This window comes from Emiliania huxleyi, assembly GCF_000372725.1.
Source record: "Emiliania huxleyi CCMP1516 unplaced genomic scaffold EMIHUscaffold_237, whole genome shotgun sequence".
Lineage (NCBI taxonomy): Eukaryota > Haptophyta > Isochrysidales > Noelaerhabdaceae > Emiliania > Emiliania huxleyi.
The window spans coordinates 41,799-56,317 of NW_005200272.1; the positions used below are offsets into that span (position 1 = coordinate 41,799).

At 63.2% G+C, this 14,519-nt stretch overlaps 4 protein-coding genes across 4 annotated transcripts; 1 reads left to right on the top strand and 3 right to left on the bottom strand.

Annotated features, from left to right (window-relative positions):
• Window positions 1-700: 700 nt before the first annotated feature.
• On the bottom strand, window positions 701-2,431 carry EMIHUDRAFT_443389 (hypothetical protein). The gene is made up of 3 exons (XM_005779055.1): window positions 1,715-2,431; window positions 1,444-1,609; window positions 701-1,354 (listed from the first exon to the last, which is right to left on the bottom strand). The coding sequence occupies exons 1-3, from the start codon at window positions 2,402-2,404 to the stop codon at window positions 843-845; spliced, it is 1,368 nt and encodes a 455-aa protein (XP_005779112.1). The 5' UTR covers window positions 2,405-2,431; the 3' UTR covers window positions 701-842.
• A 4,195-nt stretch (window positions 2,432-6,626) lies between these two features.
• EMIHUDRAFT_236599 (hypothetical protein) lies at window positions 6,627-8,526 on the bottom strand (the record flags this gene model as incomplete). The annotated part of the gene is made up of 3 exons (XM_005779056.1): window positions 6,627-7,071; window positions 7,578-7,891; window positions 8,431-8,526. The coding sequence occupies 3 exons, from the start codon at window positions 8,524-8,526 to the stop codon at window positions 6,627-6,629; spliced, it is 855 nt and encodes a 284-aa protein (XP_005779113.1).
• A 239-nt stretch (window positions 8,527-8,765) lies between these two features.
• On the top strand, window positions 8,766-10,617 carry EMIHUDRAFT_457325 (hypothetical protein; the record flags this gene model as incomplete). The annotated part of the gene is made up of 6 exons (XM_005779057.1): window positions 8,766-9,217; window positions 9,413-9,465; window positions 9,600-9,637; window positions 9,813-9,882; window positions 10,059-10,225; window positions 10,362-10,617. 6 exons carry the CDS (start codon window positions 8,766-8,768, stop codon window positions 10,428-10,430), a joined length of 849 nt encoding a protein of 282 aa, XP_005779114.1. The 3' UTR covers window positions 10,431-10,617.
• A 218-nt stretch (window positions 10,618-10,835) lies between these two features.
• Window positions 10,836-11,756, bottom strand: EMIHUDRAFT_236601 (hypothetical protein; the record flags this gene model as incomplete). The annotated part of the gene is made up of 1 exon (XM_005779058.1): window positions 10,836-11,756. The coding sequence occupies one exon, from the start codon at window positions 11,754-11,756 to the stop codon at window positions 10,836-10,838; it is 921 nt and encodes a 306-aa protein (XP_005779115.1).
• Window positions 11,757-14,519: the final 2,763 nt, after the last annotated feature.

Here is a 14,519-nt window from a genome sequence, read left to right on the forward strand (position 1 = left end):
CCGATGACGCCGGCGGCTACGCAGCTACCCCCCCTCCTACACGGCGTGATCACGCCGGCGGCGGCGGCCGCCTGGGGAGCGCAGATGGCGGCGCGGAGGCACAGGCGGCGGCGGCGGCGGCACAGACGGCGGCGGCCACCCCCATCCAGACGCCGTAGGCATATGACTGTAGGGCCCCAGAAGGCTAGCTGGTAGCTTCATTTGTAGTAGCACAGCCGCCGGTGCTGGAGAGGGGTCCGCACAGAGGTGGGGCGGGAGGGTTGAAAGAGAGACCCCCATGACCATCCCATGACTACATGGACATGGACCACACTCACATGTCTTTGCATGTAATTTTGTTATACCCTCATGGGGCACAGGAAAGAGGCTCTACGGGGTCTGTGTACGGTCTGTGCTGCTGTCAGGCTGTCAGCGCTGCTGTCAGGCCACTGTGTGCTGTCGGGCTGTCAGGCACAGCTGTCAGGCTGTCACGTTAGGGCCTGACAGCGACGGGTCACCTCGCCTGTCAGGCTCTGCTGTCAGGCTGTCAGATACGTGCTGTCAGACTGTCAGAGAAAGTGCTGTCAGCGCTGTCAGGCTGTCGGGCACTGTCAGGCGCTGTCCGGGGTTTGCTGTCAGTCTGTCAGACCAGGGGCAGGGCTCAGGCGGGCGCAGCGCGCGCGGGCGGGGTCGCGCGTCACGTTTTGACGGCGTGCAATCATTTTTTTTGACTGTGAAACGTCTTCCATAACTCCTACTACATCGCACCGACTGGTGTGTGTGCATTATTACTCCTCCCAGGCGCGCGCGCGCCGCGTGACCGGAGGGCGGTCCGCTGGAGCGGGCGGCCGTGAGGGCGGCGCTCAGTGGCCCGTCACGCGCACGGCCGCACTCTCCCTCGTGGTGAGGCCCTCGTTGCGCTGGTGGAGGCTGTGCGACGCGTTCCCGACGGCGAGCAAGTTGACGTAGGTGTCGCGCATCGACTTAGCGTAGGTGCGCACGTCATACTCGACCCCGTGCTTCTCGAAGAGCTGCTTGACGCGGCCGCAAATCTTGGGGTGGTTGTACTGCGGCATCGAGGGGAAGAGGTGGTGCTCGATCTGGAAGTTGAGGTAGGCCATCCACCAGTTGACGAGCGGCGTGTTCGACTGGTTGGTCGTGTGGTTGGCGGAGTAGAGCGTCCACGAGATATGCTTGTCGTGCGGCACCACGTCCTTGTGCGTGTGCGAGACGGCGAAGTTGGTGAAGATGTAGGTGCCGCCGACGGCGACGTAGAAGGCGTAGAGCCGGAACGCGCCGCCGAGTCCGAGGTGGCCAAAGGCGGCGTACCAGAGCGCGTACCGCAGCGCCATGTAGCCGAGCTCGAGCTGGTTGCCTACCGGGTGGGGGGTAGTACCGGGTGGGGGTAGAGGAGGCTCAGGCAAGGCTCGCCGGAGGGGGGCGTGGCGGAGGGCGGGAGGCTGCCCACGCGGAGGGCGTGCTTCGGGTGCTGCACGAACTGCCAGCCGAAGGAGACGAGGGTGGTGATCACGCCGCCGAAGAAGAGAGGCGCCTGCCACGCGAGCCACGACTTGCCCGCGCCGCGCGCCTTTGCACCGATGAGGCCGTGGAAGGCGACGAGCGGCATCGTCTGGGGAGGGGAGGGGGGAGGGGGTGGGGGGCAGACCGGCGAGGCGAGGGGCCGAGGCGGGGTAGGCGAGGAAGCGTGCGGCGGCCGCGGTCTTGCCGCCCCCGCCTGCAAGTCCGGGTCGGCGCCGAGCTTTTGGGGCGTGGCGTGGTGCTTGTTGTGCTGGTTGCGCCAGTAGCAGCCGGACATGCCGCAGCCAAGGCCGTAGATGATCATCTGCATGTGCCGGTCCAGCTTGATGTTGCCCGTGAGCGAGTAGTGACCTCCCTCGTGCTGCAGCCAGCCGCACCGGCCCTGCGCGATGCCGGCGACAATCGCGCCGAGGAACCAGTAGCCGGCCCAGATGAGGCGGATGCCCGCCCAGTACATGGCGACCACCTCAGCCACGCGGTACGCCACGTGCCACAGGTTGGGCTCAAAGTACCCCTCCGCCTCCAGCTGCGCCCGCAGGGCCTCAAAGTCGGCCGAGAGCGCGTCGCGCGCGAAGCCGTCCGCGACGGGGCGCGAGGGGAGGGCGCGGAGCATCTTGTCCGCCTTCTTTGACCGGATGTGGAAGTTGTTGTACGCGTCCGTGGCATCGCTCCCCAGCGACAGCTTGATGATCGAGCCGCCCGGGTGGCGCTTTATAAAGTCGCTCACGTCGTACACGCGGCCGCGGATGATCATCTCCTTGCTCGTGTCGATCGAGGAGACGGTGAGGTCGGCCGCGTCCGTGCGCGACTTGTTGGTCGCGCCATGGTACTTGGGGTCGAGGACAGACGAGTGCGCCGAAGCAGCGTCCTTTGCGGCGAGGGACATCCCTTTCGAGGCGTCTTCGCTTCGGCGAACTGCCCCCACTCCGCATCTTCGGAAAGAAATTCTCCGAAATTCCCTTCAAATCCGCATACTTGAGCACTTGAGCACTGGATAGGGTCGATTCCGCATGGTACGGGACCCCTCGATCGTCTCGCCCTCCCTCGCTGGGGTGCTCATTGGGGGGGGTCCTAACAAACACGGTACAGGATCGAGGTGCACGCTGCCGAAGCAGTATCGTCCCCCCTCTCCCCGACGGCGATGGCGGTGTGACCGATCAATCCGCATACTACAAGCAGAGACGAATTGGTCAGAACACGACAAAGGCTGAAAGGATGGAGATGGGGTAGCATAATTAGTAGCTGTTGTACAACATTAACACGTGACGCACACACGCACGCATGGACACACACACACACACACAAACAACAAAGGTATTGCTAAATCTCTCTCTCTCTCTCTCTCTCTCTCTCTCTCTCTCACACACACACACACACACACACACAGAGAGAGAGAGAGAGAGAGAGAGAGAGAGAGAGAGAGAGAGAGAGAGAGAGAGAGAGAGAGAGAGAGAGAGACTAAGAGTAACCTCGGGTAATGTCGGGTAATCTTGGGTGATCTCGGGTGACCTCGGGTGATCTTGGGTAATCTAAGGTGATTATTGGACCTCGTGTAGTCGGGGAGTGTGGGCGCTTACACACACACACACACGCAAACACACACACACACACACACACACACACACACACACACACACACACACACACACACACACACACACACACACACACACACACACACACACACACACACACACACACACACACACACAAACGCACACACACACACACACACACACACACACACACACACACACACACACACACACACACACACACACACACACACACACTCACACACGCGCCACGCACGCACGCACGCACGCACACACACACACACGCGCGCGCACACGTACACAAATACACACTATTAGTGATCTCGGGTAATCTCCGGTAATCTCGGGTAATCTCAGGTAATATTGGACCGCGTGTAGCGGGCGGGAGCGGGCACACACTCACACACGACACATACACGCACAAACACACATCATTAGTGATCTCGGGTAATCTCGGGCAACCTCGCGTAATCTCGAGTGATTCTGAGATCAGGTTGGGCGACTGGCAGACATTTCAAAAATTTGGCGCCGCAGGCGCCCGCTGCGTGCCCACCATGGTTGGGCGCGCAGCGAAGAAAATTTTGCGCTCTCGACAGCCTTTTCTAATAGGAAAATGGCCTCTACTCGGCGCCATACCGCTTGTCGGCGCACAGCGGAGTTCGCAAGCCGGACCTGCTGCCTTCCCTTCTACGTACACTTTCAGAATGGAGGCTCAAACGCAGCGCACAGCGCAGGGCTCAGACCAAGTGCAAGTCGATTTGTACCACAAAGTTGGTAGACAGTGCCAAAACCGGAACCGAAAATGGCGTTTAATTTCGCGCACCTGCTGTCCGCCGCCTGCGGCGGCGCTCCGCACCGCTTGAGGCGCCTGCGGCGCCCCTGGCGGCGCGCTGTCCGCGCGCCCCTCTGTGGTTTTCGTGGGGGGCTCGGCTCGTAAGTCTCGATTTGTACCGGATTTCGACGTTAGTGGCAAAACTGCGGAACCGAAAATGGCGTTTAATTTTGCGCACCTGCTGTCCGCCGCCTGCGGCGGCGCTCCGCGCCGCTTGGGGCGCCTGCGGCGCCCCCCTGGCAGGGTGGCGGCAGTGTGTACGGCGCTGCGGGTGCGCCCAGTAGCAGTACACAACCGGCGCTCTATGGCGTGCTCCGGGGGAGCACGACTACGCAGTCGTGGCTTCCACACGCGAGAGAGTGGCTTCTATATTTACGAAAACATTGGGCGTCCCTAGTGCCGCATCCATAAGAAGTGACGTCACGGTTCCAGGAGCGCTGGCGGCACAGCTGAGAGTGGCAGCCGAGCGCCGGCCACGACTATCGAGTCGCCGTCGCGGAGCTGAGGGGACGGGTCTTCCTCCCAGCGCCACCCATCGGTCAGCCCTCAGATCGATCGATCGGCGCTCAAAGTCGCTTCAGATCCGAGAAAGCTGCTGGCGCCGCTGCCGATCCCAGCCGCGACGCCAGCAGCTTCCTCTGCTCTCCAATGCGCCGAGAAGCGACGCGGCGGTGCTCGGCTCGCCATGCACGATGACGGCTCCGCTGGGTGCTCGTCGGCCGGTCCGGTGGCACCCTATTCGCGCGTCACCTGCCGGCGTCCCGACGACAGCCTCGCGCCGCCGCTGATGGAGGGGCGGTCGGCGCCGCTGCCGCCGCGCCGCCGGTGGGAGAGGCACTGGTGGTGGCCTGGGCGGCCCTCCGCCGCCGCTCGGCGCGCCCGGGCAGCGGTGGCAGCCTGCGCCGCCACCGCTTCGAGGGGGCGCCCCCAGCTTCGAGCGGGCGCCCCCCGCTTCCAGCGGGCGCCCGGGACGGGTTCCCCGCTTCGAGCGGGCACAGATGCGGCCGGGGATTCGCTTTCTGAAATGTCTGCCTCCAAAGGGGAAACGACTAACCTGATCTCAGAATCACTCTCTCGGGTAATCTCGGGTGATGTTGGATCTCGTGTAACGAGCCTGAGCGCGCGCGTGCACACACACACACACACACACACACACACACACACACACACACACACACACACACACACACACACACACACACACACACACACACACACACACACACATTCTTAGTGATCTCGGGTAATCTCGGGCAATCTGGAGTAATGATTATGTTGAGTAATCTCAGGGGGTGAGCTCGCACATGCGAGCGCGCACACACAGGCGAAGCGAGGGCGCGACAGGACGCACAGGTAAAGGATCCCAACGGAATCGGGCCCTGTGACGAACAAAGCTGCCGAACACGTGGGAGGTGATAGACGCGGAGATGTACGCGATCTCGCATACCTACGCAAAATGGCGAGCGCGAGCGACGCACAGACGCGACGGTGCTTTTAGTACTAACTATGCGACTGCAAACCCGCGCTGCAGCAGATTGAGAATGCGCACCGCAAAGGGATGCCAGAAGGTCTGAGGGACTGGGAGAGAGGCGGTCTCCTAGAGGCGATTGCTCACTATAGAGATCGCAGCTAGAGGCGGTGGTCTTCGTGTGGGGGTGCCATGGCACGTGGGAATAGCCTGCAACGCATACGCCGACGGCGACGCAGTGGCGACAGCATACCTCGGAAAGGACGTCGCGGAGGACGCCTCGAAGGTGGTTCTGGACGCGGTGCGAACTCGGCCCTGCATGTACACAGTGAGAAGGGAGGCGGCAGAGGACCCGGAGAAGAGGGAGATAGTGGACCGACGGACATACACGGCGAGGAGGAGGACGGCGAGGAGGACGGCGAGGAGGAGGAGGAGGAGGAGGAGGAGGAGGAGGAGGAGGAGGAGGAGGAGGAGGAGGAGGAGGAGGAGGAGGCGCCACCGACTGCGCCGCGGCGCGGCCTAGGGCGCGGCGATCGGCGCCGCCGCCGCGAGCAATCGCCCGCACTAGCGCCAGCGCCAGCACCGCAGCAGCAGCAGCGCCAGCAGCAGCAGCGCCCGCCCGGCGGTCCACGCGCCACCGTCCCGCTTAAGTGAGAGGTGTCTTCTGGTTCCTAGTGGGCCTACTGTCTGGCTTGGATGAGACGATGCAGCGACCGGTGTGACGGTGTGTCGCGGCGGGTCTCTACAGGGCTGATGCATTAACATTAACACACCTCAGGGGCAGCTCTGACTACAGATCGTGTCAACACTTGGCGCAAAGGTCGGTGTTAACACAGTTGAACGGCAGTCCCAAAACAAGCGTTAACACAGCCGTTAACACGGTGTTGACACACGCTCCGGGTAAAACCCGGGTATACCTGCAAAAAACCGGGTATACCCGAGAAATACCTGGGTCCGCGTCAATGCCGCGCGCGCCCTACTCCCAGCCTCCCAGGGCCACTGCGCCAACTGCAGCGCGCACCGTCTGCTCAAGTACGCGCACCGTACCATGTGCTGCCGCTACAAGTGCCAGAGAGCGGGTGTGAAGTGAATATGCTAGATGCGCGTTCTTTACATATTGAAACAAAGGGCAGCAACAGCCCCTCCCCTCCCCAGACAGGCGGGCCCAAGGTAGATGAGTCACGCACGCAACGAGACGAGCGCGCCGTACACCAACACCCCGACACACGCAACTCTCTAGAGGCACTAGTGACTAGTCCTCCGCCTTGTAGTCATACTTGATGGGGGCGGCGGCCGGGTGGGCGTGGCGCCCGCGCTGGCTGCCCTTGACCAGCTCGCGGAACTCCTTGAGGATCTCCTGCACCGGCACCTCCCACGCCTTCATGTTCCGCCCGTGGTAGTGCCAAAACATGAGGTTTGCCAGGTTGCGCTGGCCGAGGCTAGAGCGCTCGGACGTCTTGATGTCGTTCATGAGGGAGAAGATGCGCTCCGCCTCCGACGTGTCGAGCGGGATCAGTAGCATGATGGCGACGAGGCGGAGCACAGACATGTACTCGCCCGAAAAGGTGACGAGCATGTGCGACCAGAGGGACTTGAGCGGCCGCTGCTTGAGGCCGGGGCTCTTCGAGATCTCCTCCTTCAGGTCGATCCACGTATCGAGCAGGCCCTCGAGCGTCGTGTCCGGGCTTAGGGTACCCCTAGGCTTAAAAGGGTGGGCCCTGGGGCGCCTGCGGCTTAAACGGCTTAAAACCGGCCTAGGCCGGTTTTAAGAGCTGCTGGGCCGCCGATTCCTTAAACGGTCTTAAACGCTTAAACGGTGCGGGAGAGCTCCCGAGGTCGATGGTCCGGGAGGCTCCCGGTAGACGCCGGAGGCCGGGAAGCTGGCTACAGTCAGCTGGCACGCGTCCCCTATGCGAGTATGGCTCCTGCCAGTGCACCAGACCTACAGATGTGTCTTCAGAGGCGGGTTTGTGCCTAATAAAGGCAGTATTGGATAAAACGGCGCGGAACCCAGCGACGCGTGCCGGTGAGGCCGATTTTCTTAAACAGACTTAAAAGAGGGACCCCCCGTGCCTGCAATCTCTTAAATGACAATTTGAGCCCCCAAACCTCCTCATTTCCTAAAAGGTCTTAAAACAATCCGGCCCTCAGAACCCTAGGGGTACCCTAAGTGTCCGGGAAGAAGTCCTTGTAGTGCTTGTACAGCTCATTGATCTCCGCCTTGCCGAACGCCTCCAGCGCCTCGTGCTCCGTCGGCCAGTGCCGGTGGTCAAAGACGGCGAAGTGCTGCAGGATCGGGTTGTCGAGCACCTTCGAGTAGCGCGACTCGATGTGCGTGACGAGGTGCTCGAGGATGTTCTTCTTGTCCGCCGCGAACGCCTCCTCGTCGCCATCCTCCACCTCGAGCCGGCACGTGCTCAGCGTGTTGGCGCCCTCGTCCTTGTCGCACTCGGCCTCGAACCAGGCCTCCTTCTCGCCGGCCGTCGTCTGCAACTTCTTGAGCAGGCGCACGGTCTCCTTACGGTTACGGACGGCTGGTCAACACCTCCCGAGGGGCGGTGTTAACACGTTTGAACACCTCTACGGCGGTGGTGTTAACCGTTAACGTTTGAACACCGTGTCAACGTTAATGCATCAGCCCTGGGTCTCTAGCGGCGCGGCCCACGCTGCGCGGAGCCGCAGCCGGCTGACTGGACAGGCCACAGAGGGCCGCGGCCGCGGCCCACACTCAAAGTGACGGCTCCAGATGTCTTCGGATAGCTCTCGTGGGCCTGTGTGGTCAGGGGACCCCCCACGGGGCTTCTGTGTGGCTTTGGAAGACTCCCCTAAAATCTACTCTCAGACCCTAAAATCTAGGGGGGCAGTCTGGCCGTGAGACCGTGAAGGTCGCTGCGAGAATTGGCGAGAAACTGCGAAGGACTATTCTTGAAGAGAGGTTGTCGCTGTACTTTCTGTGACAAGCAACTGACTCCCACCGAGCCGCGCCGCGCTGCGCGCGCGCGCGGCTCACTCGCTACCACCGACACCCGTGCGCGTCACACTAGAGAGAGACAGACAGAAGCGCCAGTCACAAACTTCGTATGAAGTTGGCACGCGTTTTTCGCGAGGACAACTCTCTTGGCGGCCCGCCGCCTGCAGTGCAAGTCGCGCATCGACGAGCCGAACAATGGGCCGCGGCAAGGAGAAGCCGCTGAAGCCGAAGATCGCCGTGTCCTCTGCGTCTCGCGTTGGCGGCCCCCAGGGCACATGGGTGGGCGTCGCCGCGCTTGGGGTGTGCGCCGCAGTCTTGGCCTCGCGACTCGGCGGGTCGCCAACAGCATCGTCGTCAAACGGCAGCGAGGTGGCAGCGGACAGCCGCAGCACCGCCGAGTGCGCCGACACCGAGCCTGTGATGTGCGAGCCGTGGCATAAGGCGGGCCTGTGCAGGAGCCCGCCGTACGGCTCACAGTGCACGCGGACCTGTGGCCGATGCCCGGGCGACCCGGGCCGGCGACCGAACGCACCTCGCAACGCGAGGTGTCGACGGGACAACCAGACAGCGGCGGTGCCGGAAGGCCACCTCGACGAGCTCTTCCAGCACAGCATCGACGCCTTCCCCGAGTATTCGCCGCTCGTCCTCTCTCGCTCGCCATGGGTCGTCCAGTACCACGACTTTCTGAGCGAGGTCGAGGCGCAGGCGTTCCGAGACGTGTGCAAGGAGTCGTTCGAGCGCTCGCTCGCCGGCGACCAGCTCAACCCCGTGCGGACCTCCTACCAGTGCTGGTGCAACTTTCCAAAATGCTTTGCGAATGAGCACATCCACCGCGTCGTGCGCCGGATCAACGACCTCACAGGCGCCTGCTCGTTGGTAGTCATCACGAGGGATTAGTTGCCATGTCCACCTGACCGGCACGCCGCACATGAATAGTATACGTAGGAATGAATGCTCGACGATGGGGGACCTCAAAGAGTTCTCCATAGCTCTGAATTAATTACTACTCCCCAGGCACGCCGTACGACAACGGCGAGGACCTCCAGATCGCGCGCACCGCCGAGCAGGAGGGCGCCCCTGGCCCGGCCCGGCACCGAGGCGGGAGGGCGCATGACTGTAGGTGCGGTACGAGCCGGGCCAGTTCTACCGGCGGCACCACGACCAGAACACGGCTGTCTGGACTCCGCAGGGCACACACGCGCCGCCCTCCTCCTCCACGCGCCATCTCTTCCACACGTCTCGCCGTGAGAGCAGGCCCGCGCGTCCTCACCTTCTTCATGTACCTCAATGAGGTACGGCTCCTCGCCTCGCTTCTCTTCCGCCGTCACGCCGCCACCTCACCTCACCTCTCCTCTCCTCTCCTCTCCTCTCCTCTCCTCTCCTCTCCTCTGCTCTCCTCTCCTCTCCTCTCCTCTTCTCTTCTCTTCTCTTCCGGTCACGCCGGCGACCCTTCCCCACGCGCCTCAGGTGGACTCTGGCGGAGAAACCGCCTTCCCCGCCGTCGGCGGCGGCATCAAGGTCACCCCGACCAAGGGAAGTGCGATCCTGTGGCCTTCCACCTACAACGACCAGCCCATGACGGCAGGCGCGCGCACACACCACACACGCACGGCAGTCGCCTTGCCACCGGCCCGCCTCATCCAACGCTCATCCAACGCCGGCGGAACTCTCGCCCCCTTCCTCTACCGCTAATCAGCTCCCGCCGCGCCGCAGACCAGCGGACGGTGCACGAGGCCATGCCGGTGCACGAGGGCATCAAGTTCGGAGCAAACATGTGGATCCACCAGTTCAGCTTCAAGACCCCCTCCGAGCGGGGGTGCGAGCTCACATACGTCAACACCGTCGGCAACCAGCCGCAGTCCGAGGAGCAGAGGAGACTGGCGCGCCGGGCGTAGAGCCATGGCGGGTAGCGCGGTCGGATTGCTGGGCATGCTGGCTCGACCTGGCCACATCCTCGCCCTCCCTCCCTTGAAGGCTGCCCACTCCCCATCGACGCCTCGCCCCCCGGTGCGGCAGGTGGAGGGCCTGGTCCCAACGGCGAGCGAAACGATCGACGGGGCGAAACGGCCGCTGCACACGGGGTAGCATATGTGCGGTGTGAGCGTTTGCAGCACCTCTCTATGCGACGTGTAAGTTGTCTGTTCTGGACATGGAGAGAGGGTGAGAGTCCCTCGCTCTCCCGTCTCGCCCCTCTGCCCTCTGTATCTCCATGTGTGTCTCTCGCTCATCCTCTGGTGGTAGTCTTCTCTATTGCGCGCGTGCCTCATTTTTTTCACTGCCCTTTTGCCTCATTTTTTCACTGCCTTTTTTTCACTCGCGACGCGCGGGCGGCGGCGGCGCCACGGCCGGATTGCGGATGTAAAGCCGTGTAGCGACTCGCGTCGAGTCACGGCGGTCAGTCACGAGTGAGTGAGCCCCCCAACAGAGGCCGACGCTTAGGCCGATGCCACGCGCCCCGCTACGTTAGACGCGCCCGGCAGTTGGGTCCATTCACGGGTGCACCGTCGAGTTCGAGTGAGGCACGATACCAGCAGCCAACCTCCTCCGCCCATGCCTCGCCGCCGGCAACCCAGGAGCAAGGCTGCGATAGTGATGCTCGCTGCCTGCCCGCAGCACGCCCAGTGCGGGGAGGCTTTGGCTCGCAGTCAGCCGCCTTGGCTCCTGTGGCCTCGTCACGTCCGTGTTGGTGAGGGGAAAGCACGCCGTCGGCTCGCATCCTCCCGCTTCTGAAGGCACCCGTGACAGCAACCACCTCGTGGGAGAAGGCGGCCAGCTGCCATTACTCTCCCCGCGGCGCCAGGCCGACTCGCGAGGTGCGATCTGGCGAGGCTGGCCGAGGGCGGCGAATAGCTCTCCATTGCTACCAGTGGCGGCGACAGCGGTCGAGTCGCCTTTGTCGCGCCTTGCCGGCCGCAGAGCGGAGGGTCCGAGCTCTGTCATGCTGCCAGTGTTGAAGTGGTGATTTTCACCGAGTCGCCAGCTCGAGTCGGTTGCAGGGATCTCTTGATTGCGCTCACCCCCGTGCAGTGGCAGGCTCCCGGTGTCGCCCAGCCTCCAGTTGGATGTGTTGACGCCATCAAATCGCGCGGCGCCGTGTTTGAGCGCTAGGCCCGGCGTCGCGAGATGGAGCGGATCGCCAAGCCGCCAGTTGGAGGCGTTGACGACCGGCGCCGGCGCTGGTGCCGGCGCCAGCTCGCTTTGGCGCCAGTTGTAGGTGTTGACGACTGGCCCTGAGGCTGGTGCCGGCGCTGCTGGGGCTTGCGCAATGTCTCGCTGGCGCCGGCTTTCGGCCTTGCGCAGAGGGGAGAGGGCGGGAAAGGCAGGCTGGACGCACTCGCCGAAGCTGAACGCCTGCCCGTCCGACCAGCCTTGGTTGAAACGCCTGAAGGAGCGCGCCGCGGCGACGGTCATACACACATTTTGTCTGTGTTGAAAAGTCGTTTCAACAGGAGGTGCGTCCTCGTGTTGCTGTTGGGGTTGCCAATCAGCGATCCACTGCATGTACAAACAAAAAGTCTATGCTTTGTTGTAGTGTATGTAGTTCTTACGAACATACCCGTAGGTGAACTGCTGACAGGGTTTTGGAATGAGGAGCGATCCGAACGTGGTATTCGGGTGATCAGATCACTACCGCCGAAGCGCAAGCGCTTGGAGCAAGAGAACTGCGACGTATCGGTCTCAGACTAGCACCCCACCTCGCGGGTCGATGTTCTGACCCAGCGAGGGCCGAGGCTGCAGCGGAGCACTCGTATCTCGTTCTTTCTGAGTGAGGGAGGGTGTAGAGGATGTAGAGTGTAGAGCGCTGTAGAGCTGTAGAGATGTAGAGCGCTCTGGAGCGCTGTAGAGCTGTAGAGCTCTACATCCGCCGCGGGACGAAGCGCCTCCGTTGTAGAGCGATGTAGAGCGCGATTTTGCTGTAGAGTTTGTTGTAGAGGCTCTACAGCCAAACCGCCGGGAAGGCAGTGACTCAAGGAGGTCGAGCCGCGCTAATCCTAATGGGGTGTCTCCGAGCTTACTGGAGCTCTGATGGACGGCCCTGACTATCCCTGACACACAGAGAGTCACTCTGACGGCACACAACACCCTATAACTGCGTCATGACCAGCCTGCCATGCGTCGCCGGTGCCGCATTCGTCGCTGTGCTTCTTTAGCAGGCGGTGGACTGTCGGCTGCGAGGACGGTCGCATTTGCGCGAGGGGCGAGGCGAGGCGAGCATTCAGACGCGTTGCATGCGCCATGCCTCGCGCCAGCGCGTGCGGGAGCTCCTGGCTGAGCGTTGAGTCCAGGCGAGTTGCGCTGGCCACTATCGCTACGCCGAGCCGAGCTGACGCGCCGAGGCGCCGGCCAGTCGCAGCCGTGAGGCACGCCACAGGTCAGCAGCAGAGGCACCTGCCACCCATTGGGCGGGCAGACAGAAGGCCAGGGCAGCACTGGCAAGTGCAACGCGCCTCATCCCCTCATGTCGGAGAGAGACCGTGCGTGCCTCGTTCGCCGCTTATGATGTAGAGTTTGTTGTAGAGATTTCACGTTGTAGAGCGCCTCTACATCGCTCTACAACGCACCCGCCTCGTCACGCGGAGGATGTAGAGCTCTACAGCTCTACAGCTCTACAGCGCTCTACATCTCTACAGCTCTACAGCGCTCTACACTCTACATCCTCTACACCCTCCCTCAGCGTTCTTTCTGCGACAAAGGAAGGCAGACACCTCGCAACAGATGGTCCACACACTCCCTCCCTCCCCGTCGGGGGCCAGCCAGTGTTGCAGCACCCCGCCCGCCCCGCGCTCGTTTGTTCGCAGGCTGCAGGCAGGGCAATCTTCACACCAGGCACTGTGTAACTCCTCTCGAGGTTCTCGAGGTGGATATCCTTTGGCCGCGTTGGGTAGCGAGGATTGGTGTAACCCCTTCTCTTCTCGGGGGTTCTGGGACTTGAGGTGTGCCAGTCGCATCCGACGGTTCAGGCACGTCTGATGGGCAGTTCTCGGGCTCGAGTGAGAGCCGCGGGTCGCGGTCGCGGCCAGCGCGCCGGCCGCGGGGCCTGTCTGGCTAGGCCTAGGGCTGCCGGGCGTGACGTGATCTCTCGACCCACGGCCGGAGCGCGCGTGTAGTGCTTGAGCAGGCAGCCGGGCGGTAGGTAGCCGCGGCCACCTCAAATGGTAGCCCGTCAAGCCACTCGCCAAAGGTACCCTCTTCTTCCTCCGAAAGAAAGAAAGAAAGAAAAAACCCAAGGGAGGGATGGGAGGACGGCACGCCGCCACCACACCCGGCGAATCGCGTGCGCAAATTCTTTTTGCCACATACGTCGCTCGGGCGCTCCGTTGGTACGCGCTCCCACGCGCTCCCCGGCACGTGCCGCCAGGTCCGCACACCCCTCGGCCATGCGCCCACCCCCACCCCCTGCTCGCCGCGGCCGCGTGACGACCACTACAGCAAGGCCAGGCGGCAACAGCCCCCGGTGACGCTGCACCATGTCATAGTTACTCCGATGGCCTTCGCAGCTTCCGGACCATGCGCAGCGCGCCTGCACTGCGTCCACGCCTGTGACCTTCGCTCGCGGGCCCGCAGGAAGGAGCCGACTGCCTGATGAGCGAGCTCACCGAGCACCTGATCTCGCTCTGAAACAACCGGAGCAACGCGAGGTGAAATCCACACCGCCCGCCCGCCCGCCCGCCCGCCCCGCATTCGGTATCTCCCTGCGAGGCCTCCGCCCGTGCCTTTCCGGGGTCGTCAGACGACATGCCAGATCACTGCCGGGCGACAATGGTTGAGGCGCCACACCAGTGGGGCGCGCTCTGGAGATCTCCCGCACACGCACCAGCGCCTGCCGCACCTCACTCTCCCGCCTCCCCCGCCCGCTGACCCCGCCCGCCCCCTCTCCACAGGCCGCCTCGCCTCCCCCCTCCTCGCCTCCTTCCTCCTCGCCTCCTTCCTCCTCGCCTCCTTCCTCCTCGCCTCCTTCCTCCTCGCCTCCTTCCTCCTCGCCTCCTTCCTCCCTCCTTCCTCCTCGTCCGCCTGGACCACTCGACGCGCCTTTGTGAGCGAGAGGTCCCCCCCCCACCCCACCCCACCCCCCCCACCCCAACCCCCCCCGCCCTCCCCCCCCCCCCACACACCGCCCCGGGACGAGCGAGGCGCGGGATGACGATGGATCCAGTCACTTACCCAACGCAGGTT